At 58.3% G+C, this 18,650-nt stretch overlaps 1 protein-coding gene across 2 annotated transcripts in view; it reads right to left on the reverse strand.

Annotated features, from left to right (window-relative positions):
* Positions 1-260: 260 nt before the first annotated feature.
* Positions 261-18,650, reverse strand: part of CERS4 (ceramide synthase 4) — a 32,412-nt gene continuing 14,022 nt past the window's right edge. For both annotated transcript variants that reach the window (XM_045991992.1, XM_045991991.1), the window contains exons 2-11: positions 8,689-8,862; positions 5,638-5,755; positions 4,790-4,908; positions 4,634-4,691; positions 4,323-4,373; positions 3,571-3,663; positions 2,989-3,117; positions 2,545-2,651; positions 833-989; positions 261-739 (exon numbers count right to left, since the gene is read on the reverse strand). In XM_045991992.1, the coding sequence (XP_045847948.1) occupies positions 563-739; positions 833-989; positions 2,545-2,651; positions 2,989-3,117; positions 3,571-3,663; positions 4,323-4,373; positions 4,634-4,691; positions 4,790-4,908; positions 5,638-5,755; positions 8,689-8,861 (1,182 nt within the window). In that variant the 5' untranslated portion in view covers position 8,862 and the 3' untranslated portion in view covers positions 261-562. The remainder of the gene's footprint in view (positions 740-832; positions 990-2,544; positions 2,652-2,988; positions 3,118-3,570; positions 3,664-4,322; positions 4,374-4,633; positions 4,692-4,789; positions 4,909-5,637; positions 5,756-8,688; positions 8,863-18,650) is intronic.

Below are 18,650 nucleotides of genomic sequence, written 5' to 3' on the forward strand. Positions count from 1 at the left end.
CTGTAGGCTGGGGCTGTGAGCAGCGGCCGAGGTCTGCCCTGTGGTGTTAGGAGGTGCCTTGGCTACAGTGTTGGCTGGGAGCCAGGGACTCACCTGGGGTGGGGGTGGGGGCGTATCCTCGCACTGCTTGCGAGTCCCCTGGCGGTGGGCATGTGTTTTGGGGTGAAGGTGAGTGTCTCATCAGTAGGGTAATTAGAGTCCCCTTGGAGCCTCTGGGGATGGACCAGGGACTCTTAACAGGGACAGAAGCTCTCAGAGAAGCTGGTTCCATTCAAGTTTTATTGGGCCCCTTCCAGCCTGGAGCTGGCCCTGGCGGTCGGTAGCCTCTGTGGGCTGCTCACCCTCCCCAGCTCTGTCCAGTTGCCCAAGGGAGGGGAAGGGAAGGGCAGGGCAGGCAGAAGGAAGGGTCTGGAGACAGATCATTAGCCCTCACCCCCCCACCCCGGGGGAGGGCCGTCCCAGTCTCCAGAGCTGGCCCCAGGGCCACCAGTCCTGCCGCCCCCCCATCCAAATCCCAGCTATGGGGCACTCGAAGAGGCCCTCAAAGCTGGGCCTCAGGGAGCTATGTGGCCGGTGTGTGCCCGTTGGCCAGCCGCCCAGCCATCCGGCTCCGAGGGCCGTCTGTGGGGGCCGCCCCGGGCCTGGCAGCCGCGCCGTTCTTCAGCGGCAGGCGCTCCGGGGCCGCCTCCCCGTCGCTCGAATCGGACTCCTCCACGTCGCTGCGCACGTCCTTCTCCATCTGCGGGGCGGGCAGGGCATGAGGCTTGGGCCGGGGGCTGCAGGGAGGCACCCGCAAGCCGCCCCCCGGCCACCCCCCCAACCCCGGCCCTACCCGGCCTTTCTTCACGAAGCTGTAGATCATGCGGAGGATGAGGCAGGACCAGAACACGTGCAGCAGCTGCAGCGTCAGCAGGAGGACGTTGAAGAAGTAGTAGCCGAAGAACGGGCCCCACTGGGCGATGGACTCGTAGTAGGTGGTGTAGAGGATCCTACAGCAGGGGGCGGGGAGACGGGCTTCAGCCGCCACCGCCGCCGCCCGCGGTCCTTGGGACCTCTAACTTGTGTGACCCTCCTCGCTCCACAACCTTCCGTGGCTCCCTCTGCTGCCCATCCCCCCCCACCCCCCACCCAAGATACTGATGTTCTTTAGCTGCGCATTTAAGTGCCCGTCTTGCCTGGTCACACTGAATTGTCAGAACGCACATGAACCCCAAGGGGATGCTTAGTGGTCCAGCTGCCCCCCACCCCACTCCGGTCCCCCAGGCAGTGAGCTTTTGCCCTGCCCTGCCCCCTGGCCTGGCTGTGGGGTCACCATGAGCCAGCCTCGCTCAGGCAGCTGGCCCTCCCTTCCTGGGCCTTCAGGGACCCGCACTCCTCTGTTTCCTCCACAGGCTCCCCCGTCCTGCCAATGTCGGGGGCTCCGGGTCACCCAGTGACCTCCTCCAGTCTTGTGGCTACAAACCGGGGGCACGTACATCTCCGTCCAGAACCCCAGGCTCGTGTGCTCATGCCACCTCCGTGACATTTCTAAGTCCCCCCGCAGGCCCTGCAAACCAGCATAGCCAGAGCTGCGCCCCTGTTCCTCAAGCAGCAGCTCCGACCTCATACCCATTTCATGAGCCTCAAGTGACTGACCCCACCTCTGTCACCTGCACTGGTCCAGCCCCACCATGGCTCACCTGAGCCAGCACTGTCCCCTCTGCCGGACCTCCCTGGGCCCCCACAGTTCCTGCTCAGGTCTCTCATCAGCTGTTCCCCAGCAGCCACCAGAGGGCGCCCGTGAGCCTGTGGGTATGTCCTTCCTCTGCCCACAAACCTCCAGGGCTCCCTCCTCATAGAGGTAAAAGCAGAAGTCCTCCCTGAGACCCCCCAAAGCCCCAAATGACCTGCCCCGTCCCCTCTTCCCTTCTCCTCCTCACTCACTCTGCTCCACCTACATGGGCCTCCTAGCCATACCTCCACACCAAGCCTAGTTCTGCCCCCGGGCCTTTGCACATGCTGTGCCCGCTGCTTGGACCACTCTTCCCATACCATCAGTGTTAAGTTTTCTCCCTCCAGCTTCCTGTATGAATGCTGCCTCCTCCCTGACCAGCCTAATTCCAACGACGTACACACTCCCTGCGCCCTTCTCAACCTCACTTCCTCTTCAGCACGTCAATCTCTCCTGCTTTAGATTCTACTTGTTTGCCTTATTTACTATAGTCCCCCCCCCACACACACACACATCAGCCCCACCTGAGCAGGTATCTTCACCTTGCTCCCTCATCAGCAAACAGACTGGGCAGACTTGAGTGAGTGGGTACCCAACCCTGCCTCCTGCTCCGTGTTCCAGGCACAGTGGGGAATGACTGAGTCCAGACTTCCGTCTCTCCTACCACGGGGTCTTTGCACATGTCGTGCCCAGTTCCAGGAACACCTCTCCTTGCCTCTTCCTGGAAGCCACCCAGCCAGCACCCCTAAGTCCATGGGTTAGGAAACCCAGAGGGAGGCAGGCCTGGATCTCAGACATGCCCTCCCTCCCTGCTCCCCCAACGGCGTGCTCACTGCGTAGGGAAGAGCACGAGGCGGGTATAGAAGAAGACCAAGGAGAAGATGATGAAGAGGGTGTCGCACACTTTCCGCCAGTGCGTGTAATTGAACATCTTGCCGGCCTGGGGAAGGCAACAGAGAGAACCGGCCTCAGGCCAATGGTGGGGACCGGGAAGTAGGTGAGAAGTAGGGCGCTGGGAAAGGGCAGTGCCTCCTCTCCAAGAACTGTCTAGAAAGGTGTAGTGCGGCTCTCCAGGAGCATGAGAACCTTCATTTCCTCCCCCATCCCCACAACCAGCAAGTCGCGAGGGGCGTGGCCTCATGGCCGGGGCTTGGCCTCATGGCCGGGGCGTGGCCTCATGGCCGGGGCGTGGCGTCACGAAGGGCTAGGGTGTTGGGGGAGGGTGTTGGTGGGGGGAGGGTGTTGGTGGGGGGAGGGTCGGGCTGGGCCAGGCCCACCTCCAGGAGGTAGTCAGAGGCGTCGTGCAGCAGCAGCACGAGCGAGCCGATGCGCAGCAGGTTTGAACTGTAGGAGAAGGAGATCAGCAGGATGGTCACGAAGTGGTGCGTCACCTGCTCCTTGAAATCCTGCGGAGACAGTGGGTCACAGCAGGGATGAGGCTGGGTGGTGGGGGGGGACACCCCACCAGGTTGGGTGTGGGCCCTCGCAGGGAGCTGGGTGGCTGGCGTCTGTACTTTTTTTGTTTTTTAAAAAGCTTTTATTTATTTATTTGACAGAAAGGCACAGAGAGAGAGGGAACACAAGCAGGAGGGGTGGGAGAGGGAGAAGCAGGCCCCCCAAAGAGCAGGGAGCCTGATGCGGGGCTCGATCCCAGGATCCTGCCTGGGATCATGACCTGAGCCGCAGGCAGACGTGTAAAGACTGAGCCACCCAGACGCCCCTGGCGTCTGTACCCTGTGGACTCTGGGTCTCCCACCTGAGGCACCAGGGGGTCTCGGGGTAGGCGGTGAGGCCATCCCACCCTATGCAAGACTGGGTCCGTTTCCCTCTTCCCGCATCACTTCCCAGCCAGGCGTCACCTTGCGTCTGACATCGAAGGGCAGCGTGATCAGCAGTGAGACGTAGAAACTCAGCTCCAGGAGGTACCAATAGTACAGGGAGGGTTTCAGGGGCTGCAGGGGCGTCGGCCAAGGTTAGCTGTCGGGGTGGGGGCTCCCCAGGGCCCTCCTCCATTGCTCAGAACTGGGACCCCTGAATCCCAATGAGTGAAGGAGGAGCAGGATCCCTGTCCCCAGAGGTAGGCAAAAGGGCAGTGGCTTTGCCGCAGCTCCTGCTCCCAGTTTCCCGGAGTCCTGGCCCCGACCCATGCCACAGCGGAACTGGCCCCGACCCATGCCACAGCGGAACTGGCCCCGACCCATGCCACAGCGGAACTGGCCCCGACCCATGCCACAGCGGAACTGGCCCCGACCCATGCCACAGCGGAACTGGCCCCGACCCATTCCACAGCGGAACTGGCCCCGACCCATGCCACAGCGGAACTGGCCCCGACCCATGCCACAGCGGAACTGGCCCCGACCCATTCCACAGCGGAACTGGCCCCGACCCATTCCACAGCGGAACTGGCCCCGACCCATTCCACAGCGGAACTGGCCCCGACCCATTCCACAGCGGAACTGGCCCCGACCCATTCCACAGCGGAGGCAAAGATACAGAACGGAACCCGGAGGGGAGTCGTGTCATGTCTGGGTTTGGCTCTCCCGGCTGTGGCTGAAGGACCTCCGACCACCCCCAAGTCCCCACCAGCCTCCGGGCTGTCCCTGCCACTCACCTGATTTGGGTAATTGTCCCAGCACATGACCGGTGCCCACAGCCATGACTCCTGCAGGGACACGGAGTCTGAGGCTGCCCAGAGGTCAGAGGTTGCCCAGCCCTCTACACCCCGGGTGGGTGGGGGGGTTTCCCCAGGGCCGCTCTCATTCTGGACCCCCAGTTTCCCCTCACGGCATGTGCTCCGGGGCCTGTGGATGTCTGCCACGCCCACTCCCAGTGCTCTCCCCTCCCTGTGCTTTTGCACGGGCTCCCCCCTCTGCCCGCACCCCTCCAACCCCCCAGTCCGTGCCCAGCGCATCGCGCACTCACGTGGTAGAGGACCGACAAGCCTCCGAAGAAGGAGCAGAAGTAGAAGCTGAACCTCCAGCTGCAGGAGGGGAGGGAGCGCGTGAGGCAGCCACCGGGGGCGCCTGCGTCCCCCCTGCACCCCCAGTGCTGCCCCCGCTTCCCCCAGCCCCGGCTCACCTGGCCTCGCAGAACTTCTTGGTCAGGCAGGGCCGGTCCTGGTTCCGGCGCCTCCGGAACCAGCGCTGGATCTGGGGCAGCGTGAGGCCACACTGGACCGCGAGGATGGCCATCTGGTGCTGGGGAGGGGTGATGGGGGGAGGTCACAGAGGTGGCTTCCTTCTTGTCCCTGTCCCAGGACAGATGAGACCCGGCTGCGTTCCCCCTTCCCCTGCTACCCCAGACCTTGCCCGTGGGACTGTCTGCCTGTAGACATGGAGGGGGCCCCCAAAACACGGAGGGGGCCCCCAAAACAGGCCGTATGCAAGCCGGCCCTGCTCACAGGGGAGACAGGTGGCTGATAGGGACCGGGACTAAGAAAGGGGGCGGCGGTGGAGCACAGGTCCTCCTCTGCCTTTCCAGAAAAGTCCATCTTACCCCCACCCCAGGCAGGCAGTTGAGACCTCGCCTCCCACCCCTACCTGTAGAGAGAGGGTGACCAGGGAGGGAGGAAGGTCCTGCATACGGACAGCCAGAGCACCGTACAGATGGGCACGGGGAGGTGTCACAGGCCTGCTCTGGCCCCCCCCCCAACCCCACCAGTCAGGTCTTCCTCTCCTCACCAGCTCAGGAGAGACCAGCCCCCCCCCCACACCGCCCCTAACCCCCCAGTCCCTCAGTCGCAGGATCTGCCCACGGGGACGGGGCACTGGCTGGTGGTCTGGGGGTAGGAGCACTGTGCGTGTGCGGAGGCCGCCCTGCACGTCCCTGTTCCTGGCAATAGGGCCACATCCCATTCCCCAGGCCCCACGCACAAGGGAGCCTGTGCTGGCTGAAGGGGACGGAGGGGGGCAAAGGGGGGCTCTCACCTCTTTGGGTTTCCACCCTTCTGTGCGGAAGTACTTCTCTAGAGTGGCATTGGGCTTCGCTGGCCTCCTGGTCTGATCACGCACACCGAGCAGCCGGCCCAGGGGCAGGCCAACAAATCTGGGTGCAGGGGAGACAGAGCCTGTCAGTCTGGGTGGGGAAACTGAGGCTCAGAGGGGCCGAGTCACATGCTGGAAGCCCTGAGGGGTAGCCTGGCCACTGCACTGGGACCAAACCTAAGAAAAGGCAGTTGGGTGGCCGGTCTTCAGGGTGGGGGTGTGAAGGTTAACTTGCAGGTCTCAGGTAGCTTCATACAGTCCCCATCAGGAAGAAGGGCCTCCTCACTGCCTGTCCTCATGGTCTGGGTCCCTGTCTGTCCCCTGCCAGGCTCAGGGGTCCCCAGAGGCAGGAGCGGTGTAGACAGGCAGAGGGGCCTGGTCCCTGGCCCATCACCACACGTCCCACAAGGGGGAGGGATCCCCCTGGCACTTCATACCCACCAACCATCACCCTGCGTTTGGGGAAACCGAGGCTCAGGGCAGCTCAGCAAGGACTCCTTCCAGACCCAACAGTGAAGGGACGTGGGGGAGCGGGGGACTGTCATGCCTTGAGTGCCGAGCATGGGTACAAATCGGCATCAGCTGCGGCTCGTCTGACTCTACTGTGAGTCCCCACTGTCCTGATGGGCAAACGGGGGCTCAGACAGGTCAGATTGATGCCCAGGGCTACCCGGCCAGGGAGGAGCTGATGGGCCCAGCATGTACTTTATGGCCAAAACCTCTGCCTTCCACCTTGGAAAAACTGATGAGGGGACAGAAGGACAGCTGAGGACAAAGCAGAAGCTGTCACCCTGCGACCTCCCCCCACCCCCAGTCCTGGGTGGGACGCATGTGTGCTATTCTTCCAGAATCTCCCAGAACGTTAAAGCCTTGCTAGAGGGGAAAACATCCTGAACCCGACAACGGCGAGGCCTCTGGTATCTAGAAGGTCCTCTTTAGCATAGGAAAGCTCTTCTGAAACCTCCCTGTTCCTTACCTCCCCAACCCCAGTACGGAATCCCTCACAACCCCAGAGCAGCAGCTTTGGCCCACGGCGCCTGTCCCCGGCGCTTTAATAAACCACCATTCTGCACCAAAGAGGTCTCGAGAATTCTTTCTTGGTCATCAGCTCCCGACCCCACCCCCACTGAACCTGCCCGATATTCCAAACTTCACCAAAGCTATCCCATCCCCATGGCCCCTTAAAAGGACACCTCTGGGATGTGAACACACCCCACCTACATCTGATGAGGCCATCAGTTAAATAAACAACCCCTCACTCCAGGCTCCAGTAGTGAATCGGGGCAGGTCTCCTGTCGTCCCTGCCCTGCAGGAAAGGTGGGGAGCCCCCGCTGACGTGAACCTCTTAGAACCCCTTAGGCAAAGCCTCAGTCCCAGATGACTCTCCCTCTGGGTGACCACAGGCTGGTCCCTCGACCTCTGTGCCTCCATTTCCTATTCTGTAAAATGGGGATAGCATACAGAGCCACCTCACCGGGCTGCCTTAGGATGCACAAGCTGCTCAGAGCAATGGTGGGCACACAGCAGGCGCTCAGAGGGTATCTGTTATGTAAATACAACCTCTGTGGGTATTCCCTGGGTCTCCTGGGGTCCAGCCTGTATCCAGGAAGCCTGGACTGGAGAGACAAGGCAAGAGGTAGAAGGCTCCCTAGTCCCTGCCACCAGGGGAGGGCAAAGACAGGGACCCAAAACGGGGGAGGGGGGGTCCAGGGATAGGGGGGTGTGCTGAAGGGGGATAAGGGCTCTGGAGGGTGGGGGGAGGGCTGGCGGGGGGGCCTGGTGGGCATCTCTGCAACCCAGCTTAGAAGGGACTGCAGAGGAGTGAGTGCAAAGGCCGGGTGGCCACATAGGAAGTGGTGAACGTGCAGAGGGCAGGGCGTGGGAAGGGAGGGAGGGAGGCCAGAGAGGGAATCTTGGGGAGGCAGCTGATCATGGGGGGGGGGTTGGATCATGGGGGTGCCGGCAGCAAAGGGGCCTGGCGGAACAGGTCTGAAAGCTGTGACTACAGAGTTGGTGGGAAGGGTGAGGCCACCTGGGACCCAGGAAAGGGACCCGAGAGAGATGCCCAGGCCCAGGAGACAGCCAGCCAGGGAAAGAGGAAGAGAGAGACTCGGCTGGAAGCAGTGTCTGGGTCCCCTGAGAAATGACTGAAAATCTACAGAGTTTGGGAACCAGGTTGTTGGGAACCTGCGGGGCTGCGGGGGGGGGGGGGGTGTTGGCAAACACTCAGGGGCTTGGCACCAGCAGGCTGCTAGACAGTGGGGGCGGGGACGGATGGGGTGGGCTGGGGTGGTTTAGGGCACAAAAGGGGAAGCCAGTGCTTTTTGCTCCTTCCTTTGCTACAAAGGGAGGAGGGAAGCCTCAGGAGCCAGGAGGGAGGGGGTGAGGGCCACCTTGCCCATAGGAGAGAGGCAGGAGGGAGTGGGCAAGAGGCAAGTCTGGGTGGCTCAGCTGGGTAAGCAGTTAAGCATCCGCCTTCAGCTCAGGTCATGATCTCAGGGTCCTGGGATCGTGCTGCCCCCCTCCCCGAACTGCATCAGGCTTCCTGCTCAGTGGGGAGTCTCTGCTTCTCCCTCTACCCTATCCCCCCCCATCTTGTGCCCTCTTTCTCTCAAATAAATAAAATCTTAAAACAAAAAAAAAGTTTCTTTGCTCACTGACTGGCCTCTGCAGACCCTTCCGCGGTCAGCAAAGCAAGAACGCGCCCTCCAGGCCCACTCCCCCACCCCGCCTGCCCCCCAGGTTTGTCAAAGATGCAGGCCCGTGCAGGCATGTCCAGACCCGAGCGGCATGACGGTGAAAGCTCAGAGGCCGGCGGAGCGTGGGTGGTGGCCGCTAGGGGCAAGGGGGGGTGCCAGGAAAGGCACGCCGGCTCCAAGCCAGGCTCTATCCAGGACACATGAGGACGAAACAACACAGGACAGTTGGTCAGGTTGAGCACTGTGCACAGGGGAGGACAACAGGGCCAGGCACCACCGCGAGGCATAAACTCACCTCTCGAAGGCCAAGCGCATGACCACCAGGGCCAGCGCCACGGGCAGGGCTGCCAGCAAGTCCCGGGCGTGAGGATAGACCAGGCCATCCCGGTCCTCTAGGGCAGCCCACGTGTTGTTGGGTGGCAGCCACAGCCTCTCCTGCCAAAACCATTCGCTGAGGCTGGACAACATCCTGTGGGCACAGGGTCCCATTAATGGGAGCTCAGCACGCGGGAGAGCCCACCGCCCCATCCTCACCCCCTTGTGCCCCAACGCTCCCCCGCAACCTTGACTTTATGACAGCCTGTGGGAAGGAGGGACTTGCGCTGTGTGCCCTCAGGCAAGTGACCTGCCGGCTCTGAATCTCAAGTTCCTTTGTCATACAGGGACAGCAGCCCACCTGGGAGCCCAGCCCGCTAACACAAAGTGTCTCCCTGCCTGCTGATCCCGGAAACACACCTCATGAAGAGAGTTATTACTCTACACTTCACAGGTGCAAAAAAAGGTGGCCGGAAGTCAAGGGACTTCTCCAATGGCAAGGGAGGTGTCCCACCATTGTGGGAAGGGGCCTCCAAGGCAGCCCAAAGGTGACAAGCTGAGGAAATCCGCAATTCCCTTCCTGAGCATCCTTCCGGGTGTGAATGTCGGCAGCCTCGCTGGGTGTGAGGCTGGGCTGCGGCTGGGCAAGAGTCCCTGGTGCGTGATGGTCCTGCCAGGTCACTGGAGCCGCAATTAAGTGAGCTTTCCTTCCACCAAGAAGGCTTTCCGACAGCCATCTTGAGGCGCCCAAGCAGCTTTTCCCTTTCCCGAGATCTTAAGAAAAGTGTCCGGACCCCCACACTGGTCCCCACTTGGGATGTTTGTCCATCCTTATGTCTGTCCATCCCATCCATCCATCCATCCATCCAACCATCCACCTTACCTGCTGATCTACTTGTCTGTCCATCCACCTGTCCCGCCATCCATCTACCTACCAACCAACCCACCCACCATCCATCTTTCCATCCATCCAGTCGTATGTTCATCCATCCACCTGCCTGCCCATCTGTCCATCTACCCATCTGTCCATCTGTCCATCCATCCATCTGCCTGCCCGACTGTCCATCTGTCTGTCCATCCACAAGGTGTTCTCTGATTGACTTGTTCATGCCAGCATGCGGCTAGGTGTTAGGGACACATCAGGGAAAAAAGCAGACATATTCTTGTCCCCTTATGGGGGGCAGCCAACACACAAGTATACAGATTCATAAATGAGATAGGACCGTGTGATGAGGCCTGGTAGAAAATGAGCAGGGTACCACGATTTTAAACGAGGTGACCAATGAAAGCCTAAGGAGATGCCATCTAGGCAGAGACCTAGAGATGAGAAGAGCCTGGGTTTACGCAGAGGAGAGTAGTGGTGGTAGGGAGGGACTTTCAGAGAAAGCAGAAGCAGGTGCAAAGGCCCTGAGGTAGGACTGAGCTCAGAGTGTTAGGGGAAGAGCAAGAGGCCCCTGGAGCAGAATGAGCAAGGGGGAAAGGCGGGCGGGGGGGGGGGGGGAAGGGGAAGGGGACAGGGCCAGGTCATGCAGGGCCTGTGGGCTTCAGGGAGGAGATGGGACTACTTTGTGATGAAAAATTTCAAACCTACAGAAAAGTTGGAAAAATTTACAGTGAACTCCTACACCCCAGCACTAGATTCTGCCGCCCACAGTTTGCTCTATCTGCTCTATGGGATATCTGCGAGGGCGCCCATCCCCCACCCCCAGATCAGGCCATCTTATTTTTCTGGATGCATTTTAAAACAAGCAGCAGACATCAAGCTTCATCACCCCTAAATATTTCAGCGCGCAGATCATTAGCCAGGCTTCAAGATTTGCTAATGGGTTTTTTTCTTCCAGGGTAAAATCTGCTAGAGCAAAATGCATAAATCCTTCACCGTACGGTTGCCGAGTTCAAGCAAATACAGGCAGCCGCGTGCAGCAGCCTCCAACCACGGACATTCCCCACCTCCCTCCACAAAGCTCTCCGTGCCCCTCTCCGGTCAACCTCCATCTCCTCCGTCTAAAGGTAACCTCCTGAGCTTTGTTCCCACCATGCGTTCCTCCTGTCTGCACGAGAACTTTCTATAAACGGAATCACACGCTCCATCTTCGTGTCTGGCTTCTTTCGCTCTGGGGAACCGTTTTGAGATTCGCGTGTCATAGTATCTACTGGTCACCGCCTCCCCCCCGCCCCCGAATCGTGGATATGTACCATCTGCTTGTTGATGGCAACTGGAATGCTTCCCATTTGGGGTAATTAGGAACCCAGCGATTACGAGCAGACTCATCTCCCCGGTCAGCCCAGAGGGCTGGGACGGCTGGATCGCAGGGAAGCCGCCCATCTGGCTTCATAAGCAGCGGCCAAACTGTTTTCTGGGGGGGCTGCACCATTTTCCACTCCCACCCATGGAGTCCGGGGGCTTCTGTGGCCCTTGGTTTTATTTTAGATAAGGACACAAGCCATGGGCTGTTGGCAGTCTCGTGGGAAGTGGCCTTTCGGAGGCCAGAAGGAGGTGCTGTCCACTGGAAGGGGGTGGAGAGGAGGGGCAGGTTTCCAGAGACTTCTTTGTTTCTTTGTTTATCTAAGATTTTACTTATTTATTTGACAGAGAGAGAGAGAGAGAGAGAGAGATCACCAGTAGGCAGAGAGGCAGGCAGAAGGTGGGGGGTGGGAAGCAGGCTCCCGGCTGAGCAGAGAGCCCGATGCCGGGCAGAGACGCACACACAGAATTCCATTTTTATCAAGTTCAACAGCAGGCAAACCGACTGAGGAGGGGCGCCTGGGTGGCTTAGTGGGTTAAAACCTCTGCCTTCGGCTTGGGTCATGATCCCAGCATCCTGGGATGGAGCCCCGCATCGAGCTCTCTGCTTGGCAGGGAGTTTGCTTCCTCCTCTCTCTCTGCCTACTTGTGATCTCTATCTGTTAAATAAAATCTTAAAAAAAAAACAAAACCGACCGAGGATGGCGGCATCCGTGTCCCGCGACCACTGCCGCCGGTTACCACTAACACAGTGGCAGATGTGTTCTCTCACGGTTCTGGGGCTCAGGAGTCTGAAATGGGGTCTTGCTGGGCTGAGCACAAGGCTGGGCAGGGCTGGGCTCCTTCGGGGCTCCGGGGGACAATCCGTCCCTGCCTGTTGTGGCTTCTAGAAGCCACTTGCACTCCCTGGATGAAGGTCCCGTCTTTGTCTTCCAAGCCAGTATCTCTCTCTCTCTGATCCTCCTGCCTCCCTCTTATAAAGACCGCTGAGATGACACTGAGTCACGGGGAATCCGGGGTCAGCCCCCACGCCAAGCTCAGCTCATCAGCAACCTCCAGTCCCCTTCGTTGCATGAAGCTCCAGGATCCGAATGTGGGCGTCTTTAGGGAGTATTATTCCGTGACCACAGTGCTGGGTATCGGGACAGGCGGCTGCCTTGGGGACAGGCAGTGACCAGAGGGGCCCTGTGGGGTTGCCTAAGGCTGGCACGTTCTGTCTCCTGATCCAAGCCAGTGCTCTACTGGTTGAGGAAATTCACTGAGTCACCCATCTCCGACGTGGGCCCTTTCCTCCTGCTAATGAGAATGCCTGCGTTTTGAAAGTCCACCATTCTGATTCCAATCCCACCGTGTGGGCTTGTCCATGCGACTCAACTCAGTTTGGACGCTGGACCTGGAGACAGCGTCAGATCCCACGGGGTGAGGGGCTCAGTCCTACAGAGACTGTCCCCCCACTTCAGCCGCCAAGTGTGTCTAAATGAAATCGTCACCTGTGCTTCTGGCCAACTGGCTGTAAACCAGAGGACCCCCGACCCCCTCCTGGGGGTTTTGGGTAATTCACTAGAGTGGCTCGCAGAACTCGGAGAGACATTTTACTTACTAGGTCACCGGTTCATTAGACATGGACACAACTCAGAAACAGCCCGATGGAAGAGACGGAGACAGCAAGGTGGAGGGGAGGGGTCCCCCACGTCCATGTGCATCACTCTCCCCAAATTTCCATGCACGCACCAACCAAGAAGCTCTCTGAACCTCGCCCTCTAGGTTTCTGGGGAGGCTTCATTACAAAGGCATGCTCGATTAAATCATTGCTCACTGCTGAATGAGTCAGCCTGCAGCCCCTCTCCCCTCCCTGGAGGTGGGAGGGGGCTGCACCAAATTTCTACTCTCTCTCTCTTCACTGTTTGCCTTCCCTGACAACCAGCACCCCCCCCCCCCCCGCCTTGGTGCGCCCGGGGCTTTCCCAAAGTCACCATGTCAACCTAACAAAGGACACCTAGATCACCCCCGTCGCTGGAAATTCCAAGGGTTTTAGGAGCTCAGTGTGAGACCGGAGACAAAGACCAAATATTTATTTCTTACTATAAATCATAACATCACAAGTCAAATACAGAGAAAAGAAAAATTCTGAGAGTCTGGGTCTCAGAACCAGCATGTGGTTGGCGTTCAAGTCCATGGGGAGGGATGGACCAGCCCAGGGAGGGATGCAGATGAGGGAGCAGTCTGCAGTCCCCATGGTGGTGGTGGGGGGACATCTGGCAGTCAGTGAGGTGATGAGCAGTGGCAGCAGCCTGACAAACGGTCAAGGGTACGTGACAGTGGCTAATCTAGACCCAGCGGGCTCAGATGGCCCAGACAGAAGGGACAGATGGGCACACAGACTTCTGCCTGGGTGGTTGATTGCTCTACAAGAAACCAGCTGCACTGACAGGCAAGGTTGGCTTGATCTGGTGCCCCCCCCAACCACCCCCCCCAACCCCCACCTAAGGGCGCATGCCCAGCCTGGCATCCCACCTCCCAACTGGAGCCACATCCACCGCATGGCATCTCTAGCCTCCTCCCACTCTCTCAGCAGACCCTCCCCCTGCCGCCCAGTGCGGATGCAAATAGGCAAGGAGTGCCAGGAAAGCCCCCAGCCAGCCAGAGCTGAAGCAGATATCCGGGAGTCCCAGCCCCCCACCCCACATGCTTCCCCCACTCAAGGATGCCCAGATGAAGAGCCACTGCCTCTGTGCCACCGGCAAGACGTGATGAGCTTCAGAGACAAGGGGGAAAGCACAAGACCAAGGGCATCTTCCAATCTCAGGCCTCCACTGATGTCCCGGGCTTCTCGAGCCCCGCTTTCGCTGCCTGACACTTTCGGCTCTCACCGCACCATAGGATTTCACACAGCCCCTTTTAAAGTGCTGCCCTCTGCCTAGAATGCCCACTGAATATTTATTGCCCTATGCTGGGTGCTGAGAACATGAAGCGGTCTCCACAGGGCTTATACACCTTCCCTGTCTGTCTGGCAAACTCCTAGGCATCCCTCAAAACCCAGTTCATTTGTTGCTTCCTCCTGGAGGTAGTTCCTGATTGGATTTAGTTGAAGCACACTCCCCCAGTCCTGTTTCACTGTGAGGTTGGGAGCTCGTCACGGAGGCTCTCCGGAGACAGCACCAGGTGGAGAAGGAAGGAAGCATGACCAGCCTGGAGCCCCAGTCCCCTCAGCTGAAGCAAGCCTGGCCCTTCCCGGCGTCCACGTCAGACTGACCCACCTTGACTGCAGAGGTCTCAGCCCTGGAAGCCCTACCCCTTCTCCAACCTGTCTGTCTGTCTGTCCCCTCCTAGCACACAGGAGGCACTCCTGTGCGGCTGTTACTGAACATTCATGACCAGCAAGGCCCAGACTTGTCTTCCTCCTCCACCCGACTCTCAACAGACCCCTCCTTCCCAGACGACGGGAAGGAATGAGGCTCAGGCTGGCACTCCTCCTGGATTTTCCTTTTTCTCCTTTGGGCCCCAGCTCCTCTGCTCATTTCCTGTGACTCTGCCACACTGGGCTCAGCTGCCCCAACTGAAAAATGGGTACAGCCAGATCGCCTGTTTTCCAGTTTGTTGTGTGGGCCCAGGGGACTGTACCACACTGAGGTGACTCCTGCCTCACCCATTCACCAGGCAAGCAACCTAAGGCAGGCAAGCAGGCTGTTCTGTGCCTCCGTGTCCTCATCTGTAAAATGGGCTAATAAGAACCCTTTCTACATGGGGCAGTGGGGTGAGAGCTAAGGAGGACTGACCTGCATGTTATTAGCAGCAGAGAGGGGCAGTGGGATGAGGGGCAGTCTGGGAGGTGGGGTCCTGGCCTGCAGCAGATTCTGGAAGGTTCTTCCCAGAACCTCTCTGACCTCTGCAGCTTTCCCTTAAAGCTGTAGCTCATGAACTCAGGCTGGGCTTAGCCAGGGCCACTGAGGGGTCATCTGGAGACTCACCAAGTAAGGGAGTGGCTGGTCAGCCCAACCAGCCTGAGCCTATATCCCCCAACACCCCTGCCCTGCCCGCATCACCCCTGCCCTGCCCCCTGTCTCCCAGCAAGGCCGCTGTGTCTTGAAGCCTCTTTGGCCTCACTCCCAGCCCTGCCCCTGCCACCTGGGAGCCAGACTCTGATAATCCTTTTGAGTGGCTAAAAATACATCCTCAGACCCAGGGAGAGAGATTAGGGCTTTGTGCTGATCCGGGGAGGGGAGGATGAGCGGAGGATCCCTGTCCCCTCTCGGGTCTGAGGGAGCTGACTCCATCCTTCTTGCTCCCCGGAAGTCCCGAGCGCCACCCGGCACTGGCCAGCGGAGCAGGGCTGTACACAGAAGGTTTGTTTTATTTTAAACCTCGCTGGAAATGCACGACTTGCCCGGGGTTGTGAAAAAGGAAATCAATTCAGACTCCAGATGTCTGGGCTGCCCAGGGACGATGGACACACACACACACACACACACACACACACACACACCCCTCCGGGCTCCTGCAGCCTGGCCTGCTGCCGGGGGTCACCTGACTCCCGCGGCTGGAGGCCCAGGCAGGGAACACATGATGTGCTAAGTGGGGGTGGTGTGGAGACAGCCACAGCCTCCCAGCCCTGAGCCCTGGCTGTCCCCTGTGGCTGGCCTTGGCTCCTCCTCCACTGTGGACCTCTCTGAGCAGAATCCCTATGAGTGGTGCTCCCTGCCCGGACCCAGGTCCAGGACTCTGCCTCCTACCCCGACCCCTCAGATTTAGACACACGGTTGAGGGCACCTGGGTGGCTCAGTCGGTTGAGTGTCCGACTCTTGATTTCCACCCTGGTAATGATCTCAGGGTTGTGAGATCAAGCCCTGTGTCAGGCTCTGTGCTGGGTGTGGGGCCTGCTTAAGAGTCTCTCTTTCCCTCTACTTTCTCTAAATATATTTTAAATAATTTTTAAAAATTAGAAAAAAAAAAGACACACTTCTGTCCTCCATACTCTGGTTCTGTTGATACACCCTCCCACACCACACCAACTCAACTGTTTGCAATGGCTGCTTGCTGGCCTTCTAATTCACCAAGCTCATTCCTGCCCCAGGACCTTTGCATGTGCTGTGCTCAATTCACCAAGCTCATTCTTAACCAAGAGCCTTTGCACATGCTGTTCCCCTACACATCCCTGTGTCTAGAGCTCATTATTCATATCTCAGCTCAGAAAAACCTTCTCAGATCACTACCAAAGAAGCCTCTGTATTATTCCATCTCCTCACCCTGTTTTGTTTCCTTCAGCCCTCTTGTCCTACTTGATCTGTTATTTGTTTTTCTGCCTCACCCCAAGATGTAAGACTCCTGAAGGCTAGAATGTTGTTTTAGGCACTGCAGTATCCTAAGCTAGGGCCTCGCACAACATCGGGTGCCAACTAAGTGCTAAGCAGATGAATGAATGGGTATGGGTAATGCAGACGCATGGACAGGTGGGCAGATGTGAGGACTTCAGTGCAGGTGGTGAGATCTTCCAGAAAAGAAAAGAAAAGAAAACAAAAACAACCCCACCGGGTCTCCTGGTTGGCTCGGCTGGTGGAGTGCGTGACTCTTGATCTCGGGGCTGTGAGTTCCAGCCCCGCACTGGGTGTGGAGCCTACTTAAAAAGAAACCACCTGTTTCAACAGGCAAGGTCAGCTCGATCCCAGTAAAGGAGATTCCCTGTGCCCTATTTCAGAACTGGGAAGCCCGAGGCTTAAAGCAAGGAGCTACCAGCCATTCAGCCAGCAAAGGAGAGAGCTGGAACCGGAAGCTCACCAGGGTGGCGAGGGGGCTGCCCTGTACCACCAGGGCTCAGGGCTCAGGGCTCATGGGACTCTGTGCAGCCGCCCCAGGCCTGCCTCTGCCTGTCAAGCTTTCCCCAGGAACAAGCCCCTCCCCCACCCTCTCTGTGTTTTCAGCGAACCAGTTGCTCAGCATATAATTTCTTTTTTCAAAGATTTTACTTATTTATTTATTTGAGAGAGATAGAGAGTGAGTGAGAGAGCATGAGAGGCGAGAAGGTCAGAGGGAGAAGAGACTCCCCGCGGAACTGGAAGCCTGATGTGGGACTCGATCCTGGATGATTTGAGCCAAAGGCAGTGGCTTAACCAACTGAGCCTTAATCAGTTAATTAACTCTTTTCTTTTCTTTTTAAAGATTTTATTTATTTATTTGAGAGAGAGAGAACGAGCGGATGTGGGGGAAAGAGCAAGGGAGGAGGACAAGCAGACACTGCGGAGTTTGACGTGGGGCTCGATCCCACAACCCTGAGATCACAACCCGGCCCAAAATCAAGAGTCAGAGGCTTAACCCACCGCGCCACCCAGGTGCCCCTCAGCACATGATTTCTTAATTGCTACACCCCTTGGCAGGCCCGGGGAGCTTAGGTGAGCTGCACCCCTGCTGGCCACCCTCTTGGCAATGCCCCCACCCCCTAGAGAAGACAGCCACCAGCCGGGCCATGAGGATCACTGCAGCTGCCTTGGGCTGGCTGTGGGCCACTCTGATGGCCTCAACTCCCTCCTAGGGCCCTACCCAGCAGCTGGGACACCCATGAGCTTACCCCCAGCCACCAGCGTCCAGGACTTAGCATCTGCCTGCGGCCTTCTGCTGGAGATGCCTGCCCCTGCTTCAGTGGGTCGGTTCCCACTAGCCTTTCAAGACCTGGGTCAGATTCTATTTCCTCCTTAAGAGCCCTGCTCTGCCTTCCCCACGCTCAGCAGACCCCCCTCCCCCCAGTCTTGCCCATCCCACTGCGCCCTATCCCTGGGCCTTTCTTTGGAGCTTTCTTTAGCCCTGGAGCTTAGAGAGCTTGCTGGCTCTGGGTGTCCCCCTGGGCAGTGAGAGCCCGGGAGAGACCTCTGGGGTGCCCAACATCACCTAGTGTATTGGGGGAGGGCTGGTCAGGGAGGTTTCAAGGACTAAGAAAGGAGAGAGGATCAGGTCTCTTGAAATTTGAGGGGGAAGGGAGCAGTCCTCAGCCCCAAAAGCAAGTGGGGATGGGGGGGGGTGGCAGGAGCTGACTGTTACCTGCACAGGGACTGATGAAGCTTACAGGTGGGGGATAAGGGTAGCCCATTTGGGCCACTACAACAAAAACAAAAATATAGCTTTTCTGAAGTATCCTTGACACACAAGAAAGTGCACATTTAAAGTGTGTGATCTGATGTGTTCTGAACTATGTACGTACGTATGAAATCGTCACCCTCAACCGAGATAACGAACATATCCATCACTCCCTGAATTTCCCGGTGCCCTTCTGGAGTCCATCCCTCTCTCCTCTCCAGGGCAAATTTGCAATCTGGACATCTGACAGTCAGGGACTGGAAACCTCAGGGCTCCATGTGAAGAAATCTTACATTATAGTCCAAAAGGCAGAGGAAAATACATCATGGATGGACCTTGAGGACATCCTTTGAGGAAGCGAGTCACAACAAGACAGACACTGTAGGATCCTGCTCACAGGAGGTCCCTAGAGAGATCCATCTGTAGAGACAGGAAGTGGATGGTGGGTGCCAGGGGTGAGGGAGGGGGTGGAGAGACAAGAGTCTCAGATTAGGGAGATGAGAAAGTTCTGGAGAGGGATGCACAACAATGTGAATATATCAATACTTAACTGTGCACTCAAAAATGGTCAAGATGGTAAGTTTTATGTCATGTGTATTTTACAACACTTAAATTTTTTTGAAAGGGGGAGGGGG

Source organism: Meles meles, chromosome 20 (assembly GCF_922984935.1).
Source record: "Meles meles chromosome 20, mMelMel3.1 paternal haplotype, whole genome shotgun sequence".
NCBI classification, from domain to species: Eukaryota; Metazoa; Chordata; class Mammalia; order Carnivora; family Mustelidae; genus Meles; species Meles meles.